Below are 18,390 nucleotides of genomic sequence, written 5' to 3'. Positions count from 1 at the left end.
TATGATGCAGGTTGTGAATTTTTTTTCGCAGATTCAAGTTGTAAATTTTTTTTTCAAAATGTCTGTTTCGTGTAGACTACATGAAACAGATGATTTCGTTTCGTGTAGATTACACGAAACAATTGATTCTGTTTCGTGTGGACTACACGAAACAGATGATTCTGTTTCGTGCAATCTGCACGAAACAATTGGATCTGTTTCGTGCACCTTGCACGAAATACCAATATTCCCTTCGAAATTCTGAAAGAAAGTTGGACGAAATTCAAAAAACTTATTCGCTTGATGTTGAACCCGAAATGTGTATAATATCTAGTAATTTATCAATTTTCCAACATTTTCGAAAAGATTGAAGAGCTTGGAAACGAATTTGCGGCATGATGGTGGACGAATTTGTGAAATTTCGTGAACCATAAATCTTCGAAGAGGAAGAGGTGATGAGAGAGGAGAGGAAGAGGGAGAAATGAGTTGTGAGTGAATAAGGATAATTTTGGAATTCAGATGGGTTGTACATGGTAAATGAAAGTTGCATTTAGCAACCCCTTTTTTTATAAGGTATAAATATTTTGTCCATTTAATTTTTGATTGAAGTATTTGATGCATATACCATTTTAAACTTGTTTTAAATGGCAAGTTGGAATGAGAATTTTTAAATGATTTGCTTTCGTAATTTTTTTCATTCCATTAATTAAATCATTAAAGGTATTTTAGTCACTTCAAAAGAGGACACCATACCTCCTCCCTTGACTTATATAATAGAGATATGTATCGCATGAATCATGATGGATTTGTAAATTGGTATCATCCACTAAGGCTCCGTTTGGTAGGGCGTAAAACATTTTCAGTGTAAAATGATTTTCATGGAAAACAATTTACAATGGAAAACACAATTCCAAAATTAGTTTTCCGTTGTTTGGTTCGATGTAAGAAAAATGATGGAAAACAAGGAAAATGAAAGAGGTAGTAAAAGGAATGTACAAAGAGGAGTGGTGGAAAATGTTTTCCTCCCAATTTTGGGGGAAAATGTTTTCAATGGGGTGGAAAATGGTTTTCCATCCCAAGTTTTACATTTTAATATTTTACACCAAACCAAACAATGTAAAATAGGAAAATAGTTTTCAAGGAAAACGTTTTACACTCTACCAAACGGACCCTAAAGTCGCAACCGTTGGATTACATTTTACCGGCAATTCAAATAAATTCGATATCGTACGAATAAAAAACATGTTAAAAACACCTAAATATAACATCTCCTTCCTGTCAAAAAAAAATATAACATCTCCTTCTTGATAATAAAAATACACAGAACTAGTGGCTCCTATCTTACTGTTCTTCCGCCATTTTTTTTTTCTTCACTCTCTCTCTCTCTCCTTATTTGCTGATTATGACCATAGTTGGGCTGATAATATCGGCTACAAAACTTGCGGGAGTATTAGTATCATTGACAATTGCAGCAAATACTTTCTCTTTCTCTCGATTCCGCAAAAAAAATCTCCGTTCTTTTCATTCTCCTATTGATGAGTCTGCTGATAATCTTGCTCTGTTCAACGTCAATCCTTCAGGTTAATTTTTATTAATTTTAGTTTTCTGAACTTTTTTTAGTGTTTTTTTACTTGTTTAATTATGTTTAAGTCGTTTATTATTGCGTTTGTTCATTTAGTTTAATTGTTGTTGTTTTGAATTTTTATTAATGTGTTCAATTGTTGTATTGAGTGTTGAAATTATGAACCAAGAATATTTTGACCTATTGGTTAAGATTGGGGTACTATGAACGATAGGTCATATGTTCGAATTCTCCTTTCTTTGTACTGCCTTTGTGACTCATATGATGATGAAAAAAGTGTTGAAATTATGCCGACTTTCTATCGTAGTAAAGTTCTTTTTTTCCCCTTAGGTTATGAGTAACATTGGTGGAACAATTGTGAAACTTAACAATTTGGACTTGTATGATGAGACTATTAATAATGCTCCCTTTCATGTCACAAGAATTTGCTCACTACGTATGACAATTACTGGCTTCACTCTTTTTATTTTGGGACGTGAGGCCTACCATATCTTTTTACTTAAATATTCGCATCTTGTTACTTTAGCATTGTTTTTCTCTATCTAACCCTTTATATTTCTTTTTTGCTCTCACCAAATTTGCACCCATTTCTTTGGTCTTGATGGAAACCAAAGTGGGCTATAAGTTATAGTGAAACACTGAAACTGAGAGAGTACTATTCAAGGAACAAAACTTTAAATTTGCATGAGTAGCAGTTTCGCAGTTGCATATGTATAGATATACTCTTACATGTAAGGTGAAACCAACATATTAAGGTCAGTAAGAGCATGTTTGGTTCAAGTCACATAATGAAATCAAATAGAGGGGTGGAATGATAACAAAACGTCGTTTTACTTTTATAGGTGTTTGGTTTAAGCTTTGAAATGGAAAGGGAAAGGAAACCATTACCGGTAACAAATAGATTTTGCTACTTAAGGAGAAAGAGAAGTAAGTAACTAACTAGGCGAATCTATTATCTTCAAGTAATAATAATAAGGCAACATGACATATATTTGTGGACATCCCAAAAGCAGTATACTGGATGTATTTTAGACAGGAAGTATTATATTGGTACTTCTAAATGAAAAGCTATTTGAAATAGGGGATTGTTTAAGTAAAAGCAACATGAAATTGAGGGACTTGTTAATCATCCCTGTTATATATATATATATATGAGGTAAAAAGTTTTATTGCAATAATGGTGTTGGCCAGATGATTCAAAGTGGATTCAGAGTTCTAATGACATTGTACCCTTAGCTATTTGATAGATGATTAACTTGTAGTAGTCATGGAGTTTTTTTCACCATTCATTTATTTCACATTTTTCACCTTTAAAATCGTCATTCGAACTTATATTTCCCAAAATTTATTCATCTAAGGTGACAAGAACAAGACCTATCTGTCATGCATGAAAAGAACAAGGCCTATATCTCATTGTGTTAGATTACTTCCTTGGAGCAAATAGCACGGCAGAGATCATTATTTGACCACTACACTACCATTCAGTAAGCCTGTTTGTGCATTAGATTTCAAATTTGAATCTTGAGATGTTGTGACTCCTAAGACTTCATTCTCATTTACTAACTGTTTTCTTCCTTTTCTGAAGGAAGACTAAGCTCTTTGGACTCATCAGTGTGACAGTGTTATATACATTTTTTCTTTCAGATGGTGAAGTTGAGTTCTTCTTTGGATTGGCAACTGCACCGGCTCATGTGGAGGATAAGCTCAATGATGCTTGGCTTCAGTTTGCAGAAGAAAAGCTTGGTGAAGTATCCGAGTCTTCCCAACGGCAACCAGCTGATGCTATTTTAGCCTCTGCTGCAGGAGATGGTGGCTCTCAACCAGCTTTATCTGCAGAAGCAAAGGAAACACCAAACAAAAAGAAAAGTCTTAAGATAGCTATGGAAGCGATGATAAGAGGATTTGAGAAGCTCACTGAAGAACAAGACGAAGATGAAGCTCCAATCAGTGAATGCGAACATAATGTGGCTGCATGGCACAATGTTCCACACCCGTAAGTTGATATCTCTACGCTTTTAGACTTTCTGTTGTTTCATGTATTGAAGTTCTATATCTGTATAGGTCTAACTAGAGGCTATCAGCTTGCGGTTATTATTATCTGGAACAACATTCTTATTTTGCTTGAAATTTGTATCAGGAAGGAGAGACTAAGGTTTTGGTCTGATCCTGATACGGAGCTCAAACTTGCCAAAAATACCGGTGTGACTGTCTTTCGTATGGGTGTTGATTGGTCAAGAATCATGCCGAAAGAGCCAACTGGTGAATTGAGTGAAGCGGTAAGTCCTGTTTTTAGATCTTTGTCTTGTATCCCCCCTGTATTTCCCATATGCTCTTGTATCCCTTATGCTATTTATGACAACATGAAGGATGGAGCTAATAAAACATGATTTATCATGATTTCTTTTTTAACGTTTCCTAACTATTTTCACTCATCTGTCTTTATACCTGATCAGTCTACTAAAACCTTAAAATACTCCATCTTTTTTCTTATCCTTAACGTTTGAATATCGTCGTACTTTTAGGTTAATTTTGCAGCATTAGAGCGGTACAAATGGATCATTCATAGGGTCCGGTCATATGGAATGAAGGTGATGCTGACACTGTTCCACCATTCCCTTCCTCCTTGGGCTGGAGACTATGGAGGGTGGAAACTGGAGAAGACTGTTGATTACTTCATGCATTTTACTAGGTCTTCTTCCTTATCCCTTGATGATCATATATGTGGTTTAAAAGTATGATTGGCAGTTGGCACACTAACTTTTTCGTTGGCATAAGCATTGGGACCCCCTACCATTTATTTATGTACTTGCCTTTTCCTATGTTAATAAAAATTTCTTATCTAGAAGAAAACAATGGCCATAGCTTTGTCTGCATTTTATTTGAGACCTTACTGTTTCCCAGTGGATGAAATTTGGAATAGTCAACTATTATTACTCTTGAATCTTTGATATGGTGGGAATAATGAATCAGGAGTTCTATGGTCAATCAAACCCACTATTATGTGAGATACAGAATCTTCTGTTGCAAAGGAAATGCTGCTGATGTACAGATAGGGAAATCTTAAATTTATTGCCAGCTGACAACTGTTTCATCTTCTTGATTCTCTTATTATTCTTTTGAGAAGGTTACAAGAGATTTGGAGAGGGGTAGGGGAGGCGAGGAGAGAAGACATAGTGTCTTGGTGTGTAGACTAAATGACAAGAGGTTGGTGAGATACAAAATCTTCTCTTGCAAAAACGAAATGCTTCCAAAGTATAGAAAGGGGAAGTTCAACTTGCATGTGAGCTGATCATGTCTTTTTACTCCTCTACTTTTTCTTAATTCTTTTGAAAACTTGTCAAAGATGTTCTTTGGACAGAGGCAAGGGAGAGAAACCTCAATGCTGCTTGAATCAGAATCTGTTTAGTTTGACCAAATATTATTGGCTATCTAATGAATCCTGAGAGAAGTTTCATGATCATAACTTTTACTGATTTTTTGTCCATCGTTATAGATTGACGTCTATACTTGTCTCAAAAAATAAGATGTTTTAGATGTTTTTGAGGATTGGGGAAACTTTCTAGTATTTTCCTTTTAATTCTGCTGGAGTCTAGACTTCATTGTATCAGTTAAAAAATTACAGTTGGTAGAATCCTGGAAGCTAGATTCACTCAAATTAAATAACTTATTCTGCTTTGGAGAGCATCTATCCGGTTGATGTTAAAAGTCTATTATTAGATTTTCGTTATTTTCCTGAAGGTCACAGAATAGGTCTATTATTAATCAATGTGCATGCGAGGTAATATCCAATGAAACAGCATCCATATTTTGCTTTCTAATACTGGCTTTTCGTGTAGGACCTGTCATGCTGAGCTTTTATATGTATCACACTATACATTTGAACCTCTTGATATGAATTTCTGCTAGTAACATTTGGTCTGTGCTTTGCTGTTGCAGGCTTGTTGTTGATAGTGTTTCAGATGTGGTAGACTACTGGGTAACATTTAATGAGCCTCATGTCTTTTGTATGTTGACATACTGTGCTGGTGCTTGGCCTGGCGGTAATCCTGACATGCTGGAGGTTGCAACTTCTGCTTTACCGACTGGCGTGTTTAATCAAGCCATGCACTGGATGGCCATTGCACACTCAAAAGCATATGATTACATCCATGAACACAGGTTGATCTCCTGCAGATTTTTGAAATCAAGCCAAGGCTTTTTTTTTTTTTTAACGGACAATAACTCCTGAAACACTGTCTAGATTAGATGCAACATAGATTGATACATGCTTTATTTTTATATGGATGATGTGATCATGGACTCTCATCTATATGCTGCATCATGTGTTGTATGGAAGTATTTCGTTTTGTTGATGAACATACCTGGCTTGGTTCATGATCACTAGAGGTCATAATGTTACTGTCAGAAAGGGGAGCAGACTTCATCACCACGAGGTCCCTCAAGTTTCAGATGTCTGCCTTGTTGAACGATACAATTTTATTCTGCTATTGAGAAAACAATAATTTTCTTTCAACAGGATCAAGCTTCTGAAGCATATTTCAGTAGTAATTGACTCTAAAACTTTTGTTGCAGCAAATTACCGAAGGCACTTGTGGGAGTTTCTCATCATGTCTCATTTATGCGACCCTATGGTCTCTTTGATGTTGCTGCTGTCATACTCGCCAACTCCATGACCATTTACCCATATATGGACAGTATATCTGGGAAGATGGACTATATTGGGTTAAACTATTATGGGCAGGTTGTTGTCCTCGGCTATTTTGTTTTTCCCTGAATTCTGAAAGATATTTACAAGAGAATCTGATTAACTTTTTCATTAATTTGCTGTGCTTGCTCATCAGGAAGTTGTCTGTGGTGCTGGACTAAAGCTATCAGAGACGGATGAATATAGTGAGTCTGGACGAGGGGTCTATCCTGATGGCTTATTCCGTATGCTTCTTCAGTTCCATGAGAGATACAAGCATTTAAACATACCGTTTATCATTACTGAAAATGGGGTCTCTGATGAGACTGACTTAATTAGGCGGCCATACTTACTGGAGCACTTACTCGCTATTTATGGTGCCATGATCATGGTTCTTATTGTGACTCTACTTTGTAAAGTATTTTAAATTAAGTTTACCTTTACCATCTCTCATATCTTTTATGTTATGCAGGGTGTCCCTGTTCTTGGTTATCTCTTCTGGACAATTTCTGACAACTGGGAATGGGCGGATGGTTATGGACCTAAGTTTGGACTTGTAGCAGTTGATCGTGCCAATAATCTTGCTCGAGTCCCACGACCTTCATACCATTTATTTTCCAAAGTGATCATCCATCTTTTGTCCATTTTCCTTTTTATTTTTGCTTTGACACTAGCAGTTATCTTGCCATTTTCAATTCTCAGGTTTCCTTGAATGCTCATGTTAATTACAGGTGGCAACAACAGGCATAATAACACAACAAGATCGGCAACGAGCATGGAATGAATTGCGTAAAGCTGCTAAAGGAAGGAAGACCAGACCTTTTTATCGAGCTGTAGATAAACATGGTTTAATGTATGCAGGTACCATGAACCATGTTCTTGTACTTGACTGAAACTGATTTTCTGCTCTCTTTAGTTCTGTGTTGATCTGAAATGTATAGTAGATCAGAATGGCTTGCTAGATGATATTGTTTTTTGATTGAACATACCTGTAAAGTAGGTCAGTGGGGGAATGTCACAACTCACAAGTACGTCATGCAAAGAAGTTATGGACTTGTTAGATAAACTTTCTTATACTCTGGGTATCTTCTCTAAAGAATTATCTTTTCTTAGAGGATGGGGTAGTTATGCTTAAATAATCTATTTTCTTGCTGCATGAAATAGCAAGTAGGAGGAAGAAGTCCACTCATTTCATACAACTCAGTTATAGTTCTTACGAGTGTGTATTGATATTTTGTCCTAATCTACTTTTCGTTGAACATGGGTTGTGTTTTTCTTTTCATCTATCGATTTTCAATCAGAAAAATAATTAATATGATATTCAGTAACTGCTGTTGAAAGAGTTCTTTTATCTTATAGTATACCATAGTAAATTGGCAATTAATATTTAATTTTTGGTTTCTAAAGGGGGTCTTGACGAACCCATGTGGCGCCCTTATGCTGACCGGGATTGGCGATTTGGACACTATGAGGTGGACGGACTGCAGGATCCACTAAGTCGCTTCTTCAGATTTATTTGTCGACCTCTCAAACTCAAAAGGAAATCAGAAGATGAAGATGAAGATGAAGCTGAAGATATTGAGATGGCCTTATTACCTCTGGGGTCAACTGCTTGATGGCCTACTGCTGGTAGTAAGCATCACCTTCGGAATTCTCTGCTAAGGAGTATTCTTCTAGCAACAGCAAGGTAACGTAAATCTGTTATTTTATGAAACCGGGCCAATTGCTTTCTCTCTGAACGTCTTTGGTGGAAATGTATAAGGCATTTTATGTCTATGATGCATGAGGCTTTTACTGACTTTGAGCTTTGCTAATTTACCCATCACAAATTCACAAATAAGGATTTTACCCATCAGTAAATTCACTCTTGACCAAGTAATTTAGTGTGACGTAGGTCATGAAATGATGCGCCAAATCCCACAACCAATAACTCGCAAGTTGGAGGAGATGGAAATCGAACCCAGTCTAGTGGCTGCTGAGCTATCCCTCAGATCCCCTACTGTTACCTGACTACTTGCGTGCTTAGCAGTATTTCCACGTACCTTTTTAGCTGTATTGCTTAGTAGAAAACTTGAGTAAACCACTCAACATTCTACAATTAGTGACTTACCCTATTAAGATTCTGAAATTTTAAGTTGATAGAATTACAGATTTTTTTCATTGAGAGAGTGTCGCCTAGTATTTTATATAATCATGAAAGGCAGAGAGGATAGCAATCTTTATTTACTTTTACCTGTAGCATGTGTTTGTTCTTGCTTCAAATGTGCAACATATCATTCTCTTTCTTTCAATGTGTTTATATTGTGTAATTAGGAACTGTTTTTCCCTCATTATATTGAGAACTGGTATCTTTCTTGTATCTTCTAATCATGGATAATGATATGTGGAAATTCTTTTTATGGTGCAGAATGTCAATTCTTGAAATAGCAGAAATCCGTGTATAATTGCTGATATAGTATCAATAAGGAGGAGATGACTGGACAAGCTCTGTGATGTTTATATGCATGACTGATAGAACATTCGTCATTCTGGCCTTAACCTTTAGCTGGTTTCTGTTAATTAATCCATTTGTATAAGATCGTTTATATGCAAATTTCTAAATCTTCCACTATTGGTCTGTTTATTCCTATCTGTATTTAGATGTTTCAATGTACATGAATAAATTTCAATGTACATAAACATTAGTGATTGAATACATATAATTTATCGGAACAGCAATCCGAGCATGGCTCTTCCCTCAATCTCAGAATTCCCTCTGAAGACAAATTATAGCTGCTGAAGAAAAGCAGCTTCTAGATATTAGGCTCCAGTTTCAGGTTACTGTCATGGTAAGCGCAGTGGCGGTTGCTATCTAGTTAGTGCTCCACTATATGCCATTGTGGACTGGCGTGTTATTATGCCTGATTATAATCTTCCAGAAAAGTAGGGAACTGATATGCTGAATTGAATTGTTATCTGCTTCTTTCTATCTGTTTCTTTATTGTGGGCGTGGCAAATAATTCCATGTCTTTGCACTTTGCTAGGAATTAGGATATGATCCCGTGATGCTGGTCTTGACATTTGATGCCACTAAAGTAAAGTGGTTCAATTTAGGTTTCTCGTGGGTTTCTACCGCATGTTTTATAAGATAAACCAATGTGGGAGTGAACACATGTTTACCTAACTTTGGACATTTAGCTTTTACTATGCCATCAATTTTCTAGCTGAATAAATGGCCAAATAGATAACAGAGATGATTTGCTGACTGCATTGTGTAATTAGAAACTCCAGGTTCATAACTGATATATGGCTAACTCCATGTTTGTATAACTCAGATGCGTAATTTTTTTTAATCAGACTGCTAAATAATCAACAATAATCCCCCTATTAATCTCGACATTTATAAATTTCACTTATAAGTTTCAAGTTACGATAATATTGTCATTATATGCATTTTAAGCTTATCGCAATTATGTAATTTTTTTTTTTTAAAGAAAAGACAGTTATAAATTGTGAAAACCTGATACATTACATACATAAATAGTTATAGATACAGCAAACCTCGGTATATATGTATGCAATTCGCTCCTTTCCCTCTCCCATCCGAAAGAACGAAAAAGAAGGATAAAAAATGCTTAGCTACTAAATTATTATTTACTCTGTGATGTTGTGAAAGTCGAAACAGATCTACATTGTATAAGGCTTCTGCCAAGACTGATATTATTTAGGTACAAGACAATATAGTATATGTAGCCTTGCTTCTGACTTTACTTTTAGCAAGTTGGATTTGTGATCTCCACTATGGAATGGATGGGGTGCCCCCAAGGATTATCCTATGTGAAAAGTCATGGAATAGTGTGCAACAAAGTGTTGCATCATGCTATATATATATATGTATTTAGACTACACAGACTGATAAGGATCCAGGAGTAGCTTTTCTTGTTTCTATGATGAACAGAAGTACTAAAGTTTTCTTTCTTCTCATCTTACTAGTATTCTATTTTACACTCATTAAAGCATCAGAAACATTGTCAGTGTCTGAAGAAGATGACAGGATACTAAGTTTACCAGGTCAACCATCAAACCCACCCATCTCACAGTTCTCAGGATATATCACTGTCAACCAGAATAATGGCAGGGCCATTTTTTACTGGTTCTTCGAAGCTCTTTCTAATCCCTCTGATAAACCTCTCGTCCTCTGGCTCAATGGAGGTATGTATGTTAACACATTCAATTATTTATGTACATTGCACTATTGATATATTTCGTCGATTATTAGTTCCCTACTCGTCAGACAATTAGCCGAACTCTGTATATCAACATTTTGTTCTCTTTTTGTACTCAGTATTTCAGTATTAAACTCTATATCTGGTTTTATAGGGCCTGGTTGTTCATCAATAGGATATGGTGCAGCTGTGGAATTAGGTCCTCTTAAAGTTGATGAGAATGGTGTTGGCTTGGTCTTCAACAACTTCTCTTGGATTACAGGTCATTAACATCTCTTATCACTAACATACCTTTCTTTCAGCAACTTGGTTATCTTTTTTCTCTTTTTTGTGGTCTGAATTGAACTGAAGTTGACTGTTCTCGATCTTTTGTTTTGTCTCTTTACCATGTTCTTATTGTAGAAGCGAATTTGCTATTCGTGGAGTCTCCTGTTGGAGTAGGATTTTCTTATACCAACACGACTTCTGACCTCACCAAATTAGATGATGAATTTGTAGGTAATTTTAACTACATGAATATTCATATTATTCATCTTTCTTTCATATTTACCTTAAAAATAATCAAGATGTTTTTAAAGATAATTTACCTTTTCTCTTTATATAAAGCCGAGGATGCATATAGTTTCTTGGTGAATTGGCTGGAAAGATATCCACAGTTCAAGAACCGCGATTTTTACCTAGCAGGAGAAAGTTATGCAGGTGATTTAGATTATTTGTTACAGTGTATCAGTAATGAGAAGCAACATTAAATTGGCTGGAAAGATATCCACAGTTCAATATTTTCTGTCGTAGGTCACTACGTTCCTCAACTGGCAGAGCTTATCTTTGATAGAAACACGAATCAGACTAAGTCCATGAAGATTAATCTCAAAGGTTTCCTAGTACGTACTCTGCCATGTACATGAGATCTGTATCGTAGAAAAGAAATATATAACTCATGATTGATCCAATCCAAAGCAACTAAATGATGCTATAAAACAATTTTGTTTACAGGTAGGGAACCCTGAAACTGATGATTTTTATGACTCGACGGGTCTGCTAGAATATGCTTGGAGTCACTCTGTAATATCTGACGAACAGTATAATAAGACTAAAGAAGTGTGTGATTTCAAGACCTCAAATTGGTCGAATGAATGTGTTACTTCCATGAATTTGGTTTATGGCAAATACCGAGAGATTGACATTTACAACATATATGCTCCTATTTGCCTTTCGAATCGCACATCTTCATCACACGGTTATTATTATGCTAATAAGGTAATCCATCTCTTCTTCTCTGTCACTACAATGGTCATCTTGCACATCATGAAAAGCTACAATGTACCATGCATACGTTTAGTTTTGGGAGACAATATATTATTAGGCATAAGTTTATATTTGTGTGTACAATGTTCAAGATGATACTTTTCCTTCTTTTTTGTTTTTCTTTTGGAAAATACTCAACAGGAGGGAAGCTACAGATTGAAGAGGGCAAGAATCTTTTCTGAGGGTTATGATCCTTGCTATTCAAATCATGCAGAAGTATACTTCAATAGGGCAGATGTACAAGCATCACTTCATGCAAATGCTAATAGAGGGAATTCAAATACTAGTGTTAAATGGAATGTTTGCAGGTAAGTTTGAACTTTGAATATGGACTTGTTATTTTTTCTTGTCATGGTTTCCAATTGTATTTTAGTATAAATTTCAAGATAATGGTTCTATGAAAGTACTATGGAAGTTAAATCAATGATACTAGTAAGATTCTTAGAATATCGATGATTTTAAGCTGTTGAGGTCCAAAGTTTGACAACATAAATCAAAGTAGAAAGAACAAAAAAGAACGAAGACAATAACTTTTGTATTTTTTTGTGTGATTTATAAGCAATTTAACTAGATGCTTGGCATTCAATTGTTTAGATGATGTTTTCCATGTCCGCCTTTCGTTTTCAGTGACTCCATGCTTAGCATGTACCATATAACAGTTCAATCAGTCTTACCTATCTACAAGAAGCTGGTACAAGGTGGTCTAAAGATCTGGATTTACAGGTACATAATTGAGGCCATAAATCTGAGTTTACTGTTCTTGTAGAAGTCCATCACATTATCATATAAGCTCATCAATCTAAACATATAGTTTATGACTGGTCATTGATTATACAGTAATTAAGTAGCATTAACTAACTTTTCATGTGATTGACATCTTTGAACTTTGACATTAGGCCAAATTATTAAAATTTCTTGGATGTTAATTGATTACTTTCTCCGTTTACTTTTTCTTGCAATACTTCCCTTTTACAACAATCACAAATGAGTAATGACTTGCAACACTGCTATTTTTGGCTATAAATTAATTGAGTAGCATTAACTAACTTTTCATGTGATTGACATCTTTGAACTTTGACATTAGGCCAAATTATTAAAACTTCTTGGATGTTAATTGATTACTTCCTCCGTTTACTTTTTCCCGCAATATTTCCCTTTAACGACAATCACAAATGACTTGCAACACTGCTATTTTTGGCTATAAATTCTCTTTTATTCTCTCTCTTCATCACATAGGAGCCCTCTTTTTATATTTCTCTATTTTTCTCCTCTCCTTTATTCCTGTGCCCGTCCCATATTATAAATAAAAGTAAACAGAGAAAGTATGGCTTTTTAACCATAATTTGTGGTATTAGATGCTTGTGAAAAACTCACCAAATGCTAAAAAGTTTCCAACATGGTGGGGATAGAATTCAGCTGGCTGTTTGGCATTGGCTACTGCAAGGAGTGTATAATCCAAACAACAAGGTTAAATTTGACTGTGACTCTGCTGTTTATAGGCTACTTGCACATGCCTACGTTTCTTCTCTTTCCTTTTCTTTGTTATCTTTAATTTTAAAACATTTGGCTTATATACCAACCACACTGCAATTTTGGAGTAGTTATCTATGACAGTTTCTATCTCTAGTGAAAGAGTATGACTACCCATCAACATCTTTATTAGTGCATGATAGATTATCCATATTATTATTGCTAGTGTTATTATTTGTATTAGGAAACTTAATAGTATACACTATATAAAAGATGGACAAATTTGCACTGAGAGAGTACTCACAAAACTTCACCAACTAATAGTTGACATTCATTTAGTGCTGATAAACCACTATCAAGTGGCCAAATAATTTCCATATAGGAAATGTCTGCAGGTCTTAGTTACCTAGCACAACTTGAAGGTTTTATGGTACCACCATTTTTTTTATGGACACGTTACAGTTTACTACCTTTTTGTTTTATATATAGTTGAAAGCACTACCAATGCACAACTTTCTCTTAGTAGTACCTCGGTTAGGTGTGTCTTCTTGTATTAGTTCAGTCACGACTCATGGTTATGCATAATTCGACTTTGGTATCAATGAAATTTATATAGATTACTCCCCAAAAAACGACAAGGCTTCATGCGAAAAGCTACTCCTTGTCACTATATTCCGACTCAGAAATTCCAATTCTTGCAAATTAAGTACGATGGAGTGAGTAGAATAGATCCATATAAATTTGAGAGAGCATTAGTTGAAATAGATTTAGACATGTATGAGAGGACGTGGGTTTTGAGTCTTCCCTTACATAACAAGAAAGATCCATTATATATGTTCTACTGGTTTGGACTGACTTATATTGTATTTGGGACAGTGGAGATGTGGATGGTAGAGTCCCAGTGATTGGAACTAGGTACTGTGTTGAAGCACTTGGATTGCCAATCAAGAGACCTTGGCGTTCCTGGTACCATCAACATCAGGTAATTTAACTCTCTCTCGTCTCTCCTCGAGTCGAGCCCCTCTTATTTCCATAAGAGTAAAACACTATGCTGTAATGCTTGTTTTTCAAGTTCAAACTTTGACGATTAATTTCTTCCAAAACGTATTTATTCCTCTTAAATTATGTACAGACAAATTCAAGTCTTATTTACTTATTTAACCTAAAATTGAAGTGGAGGGAGTAACTCATAACAATACAATGGTACAAGTTTTATTCCCATAACACGTGTATTTTATATACAGGTTGGGGGAAGATTAGTGGAGTACGAAGGTTTAACGTTTGTGACAGTTCGAGGGGCAGGTCACTTGGTACCTCTCAATAAGCCTAGTGAAGCACTAGCTCTAATTCACTCTTTCTTGACTGAGGAAGATCTTCCTGCAGAAATATAAACTTTATTCGGGTGTTTGTCGATGAATTAGTTAGCTATGTATTTTTTCGCAGGACCTCCCATACCAATACCATATTGTCACCACAGTAGCCTTTTACCACCTAGTTTGGGATGGATTGATGTGGTTCCTTTATGTGCACGACATGTCAATAATAGGGGCAAAATACAGGAATAAGATCATACTATTATTATATTACAACAGCGTTGTCATTTGTCAATGCTTTCTAGTTTCTAGTATCCGATTGCTTTCTGCTCCTATTTCTTTCCTTAAATTGTTAAGTGTATCATTCCAAAAGAAAACATTTCAATTTTCCTTAAATTGTTCAGTGTTTTATTAGATCCTCCACATACACTATTGTAAAATAAAATAACAAGGAAAATTTGTCAATAAATACTATATTTTGGGCAATTTTTTGAAATAAATACCTAGGTTGTATGAAATTTGACATAAATACCAAGGTTGACTAAATATTTTTGGAATAACTACCACTTAACGGAAAAAAACGTTAGTTTTGCTTTGTTAGTGGCACGTGAAATTACGATTTTGCCTTTCCTCCATTACCACCATCGCCCCGCACCTACCACATGCGACAACCATGCTTGCCACTGTTGCTGTCACCACCACCCCAACTTACCCAAAAAAGATCCACCCACAACCACAACAAACTACAAAACCACCACCACCTCCAAGGCTCCAACTACTCAAAAACCATCCCACCCCAACACCCTAACCAACTATGAAACCACCACCACCTCCACCCATCAAAATATCGACCCACCCCAAGGTACTAACCATCTATGAAACCACCATACCTCGTAATGGTGATAGGAGATAAGGGGATTGCAAAGGTAGTGAGTTTCGTGGGGTTTTGGAAGTAGTGGTGGTGGGGAGATTAATGGAAGGTAAAAAGGTAATTTCACAGCATGTCAGTAACGTATGGTTTTGCTAAAATATATGAAGTTGTAGTGATTTCAAAAGAAATAGCAGAAAGTTGGTATTTATATAAAATTTCAAACAACCTAAGTATTTATTTCAAAAGAGTGCTCGAAGTGTGTTAATTTAAAATCTCAAGTACACAAACACTGATAATTCATCTCACTGATAAAATTCTTTTTGGAGCTCTAGTGAGATTACAATACTTCACTAGTTCACTCAATTCAGTTTGTCTGATTCTCCATATATAGATTATTATAAAAGAAATTACAAATATTATCATTGCGTCAAACCAAATCTCAAGTATACAAGTACCGATAACTTATCTAAAAATCAAATGTAATATTATGATACTTCTCTCACAATAAATATTTTCAGATACCTCACTTACACTTTAGAAACTCTACTTTTTTGGGGGGCTCTAATGAGCTTACAACACTTCACACGTAGTATATAGCACTCACCTTTAATATTTGACACACTAATGACTAATATATACCTTGCTACTTAATTACTATGCTGCGCACAAGCTGATTCTTAGCCTAAGTAATATACTCCATATACTACGCGGGACAATACTTTTCCCTTCACATATCACTGTTCATTTTAGTTTAGTCCAGTTTAATTCAATTCAGTTCAGTTGTTTTACACCAAAGAGAACATGCCCTAAATCAAACTAATGTCGGTTGTATTTGATATATGCTAGAATTTTCCATGAGCACTCGATGCTTCTGCTTTTCTTACTCAAAGGTGGTGAAGTATGTAGCTACATAGTTGTTGCTAACCTTTTCTAGCAAATTTTCTATTCCCTCACAAAATAATAATTTCTTTGGATAATCATGTTTGCCTAATGATCAAGGAAAAGAAAGGCGCTTGTAAATACAAATACCTAGAGAAGTATCAGTACAAATACCTTATGATTGTAAATGCACCAATGCACTAATGAGTAATGAGCAATCAAAAGATCAATTTTTTTATAAAATTACAAGGTTAATCTATCTCGCTCTACATATATTATTAAAACGTGTGGTCGAGCAGTATACGCTACCATGTATCGCACCACCTTACACGCTAACGTGACTCTGCTTTGTCTCCAATAGGGAATGTATACGTTAACACAACATGCCCTAGAAAATGATCAAAAAAAGTTTTAAGGTAGTCTTGAATTCGTGACCTCTTACTTTGTAATGTCATGATAATGTAATTACCATTATACTATGTATAAGTTATATCTTGTAATTTATTATAACAGTTACAGCTGTACTGTTAGTTAGGAAGTTAGTTTGTTATAACTAACTATAAATACTCTCTTCTCTCCTCTATTCTGGAATTGTAAAACACAGATTGTAAGAGTTTCTTTTCCTCTCTTAATAAGATTTCTCTTTCTTCTCTCTAAACTGATGGCAACATTGCTTAGCTAATTAGTTTCTTCATGGTATCAGAGCTAATCTCATTCAAGAGATTGGTTAGATTGAATGATCAACTGTAATTGAGTTCTTCATTCTCAATGAAATAATATCTTCGAATTTTCTTGTTTGCTTGTGAATCTTGAAATAATTCTTGAAGATTACTCTAATCAATTCATTGATTAGTGAAAATGGCGATTTCTACTACTGAATCTGGTGAAAATGTAAGTTCCAAGAATTCAGAAGTTGGAGGTAATATTGATCCTTTGTTTATCTCCAACTCCGATAATCCTACTTCAGCGTTAGTTGCGGCTCCTTTCTCTGGTGTGAATTTTATGCGCTGGAGTAAGAATGTAAGAAGAGCATTGATTGCTAAAAATAAAGAAGGTTTCATCAATGGCGATTTGATAATGCCTGATGAAAATGAAAAGAATTATCAGCAATGGAAGCGTGCTGATTACATGGTGATGAGCTGGATATTAAGTTCAATGACTGCAGATGTGGCTGATGATTTTGGATTTGTAGAAACTTCTGCAGAATTATGGAATGAATTACATGAAAGATTTGGACAATCCAATGGTCCATTGATCTTTCAACTGAAGAAAGAAATTGATTCTCTCAAACAAGGAAATATGACAATCATTGCCTATTATGGCAAAATTAAAAGGCTATGGGATGAATTACAGAGTTTGAAAATGCTTCCAATATGTACTTGTGGTGCTGTGAACAAATGTTCTTGTTCATTTCTGAAGAAATTAAATGATCTGGAAGCAGAAGATAAGCTAATTCAATTCTTACTTGGTTTAAACAGTGGTTTTGAAACCACAATTTCTAATATTCTGTCTATGGATCCTATGCCTTCTTTAAACAAAGCATTTTCTATTGTGCAACAAATAGAAAAACAAAAAGAGATAACTGGAGTATCTGAACATTTAGCTGAAAGTAGTGCTATGGCTGCACAACGCATGTTTAGAGGAGTTCAACAAGGAAATTTTCAGAAATATACTGGAACTGGCAGGAAGGATTGGAAGAAAGACAAGCTAGATAAAAAGTGTGATCATTGCAAGGGCAAGGGACACACTATAGATCAATGTTTTAAAATCATTGGCTATCCTGAATGGTATAATGCCATTAAATCTTCCAAATCTAGTTCAAGAATTGCAGCAAATGTTAATACTATCAACACTGGCCATGATGACTCTCCTCTGGATGATGTTGCTGCAACATCCTTGAACTCAGATATGTTATCAGCATTGTGTCAAGAAGTCTTGAAGACTATGAAAGAGAAACAGGTTACAGAACAATCTGGAGCTTTTGCTAGCTTTTCAGGTAATACTCCTACTGTTCTATCTTGTTCTGTGTTTAAAAAGAAAGATAGACATAGTTGGATAATTGATTCGGGTGCATGTGATCATATGGTATTTGATGAGTCTTT

General features: G+C 35.3%; 2 protein-coding genes across 2 annotated transcripts; both read left to right on the top strand.

Moving 5' to 3' along the window:
- The first annotated feature begins 1,262 nt into the window (after positions 1-1,262).
- LOC104888504 (beta-glucosidase-like SFR2, chloroplastic) lies at positions 1,263-8,957 on the top strand. The gene is made up of 11 exons (XM_010673506.3): positions 1,263-1,559; positions 3,206-3,554; positions 3,699-3,837; positions 4,084-4,250; positions 5,498-5,719; positions 6,134-6,302; positions 6,403-6,636; positions 6,718-6,867; positions 6,977-7,106; positions 7,653-7,932; positions 8,653-8,957. The coding sequence occupies exons 1-10, from the start codon at positions 1,382-1,384 to the stop codon at positions 7,859-7,861; spliced, it is 1,947 nt and encodes a 648-aa protein (XP_010671808.1). The 5' UTR covers positions 1,263-1,381; the 3' UTR covers positions 7,862-7,932; positions 8,653-8,957.
- Positions 8,958-9,140: 183 nt separating this feature from the next.
- On the top strand, positions 9,141-14,852 carry LOC104888502 (serine carboxypeptidase-like 33). The gene is made up of 10 exons (XM_010673505.4): positions 9,141-10,436; positions 10,605-10,712; positions 10,853-10,948; positions 11,057-11,149; positions 11,243-11,331; positions 11,444-11,707; positions 11,897-12,063; positions 12,383-12,478; positions 14,102-14,207; positions 14,470-14,852. Exons 1-10 carry the CDS (start codon positions 10,172-10,174, stop codon positions 14,614-14,616), a joined length of 1,431 nt encoding a protein of 476 aa, XP_010671807.1. The 5' UTR covers positions 9,141-10,171; the 3' UTR covers positions 14,617-14,852.
- Positions 14,853-18,390: the final 3,538 nt, after the last annotated feature.

Source organism: Beta vulgaris, chromosome 3, assembly GCF_026745355.1.
Source record: "Beta vulgaris subsp. vulgaris cultivar EL10 chromosome 3, EL10.2, whole genome shotgun sequence".
Classification (NCBI taxonomy): domain Eukaryota; kingdom Viridiplantae; phylum Streptophyta; class Magnoliopsida; order Caryophyllales; family Amaranthaceae; genus Beta; species Beta vulgaris.
The sequence above is the reverse complement of the archived record's forward strand: the minus strand, read 5'-3'. Positions and strand labels throughout refer to the sequence as shown.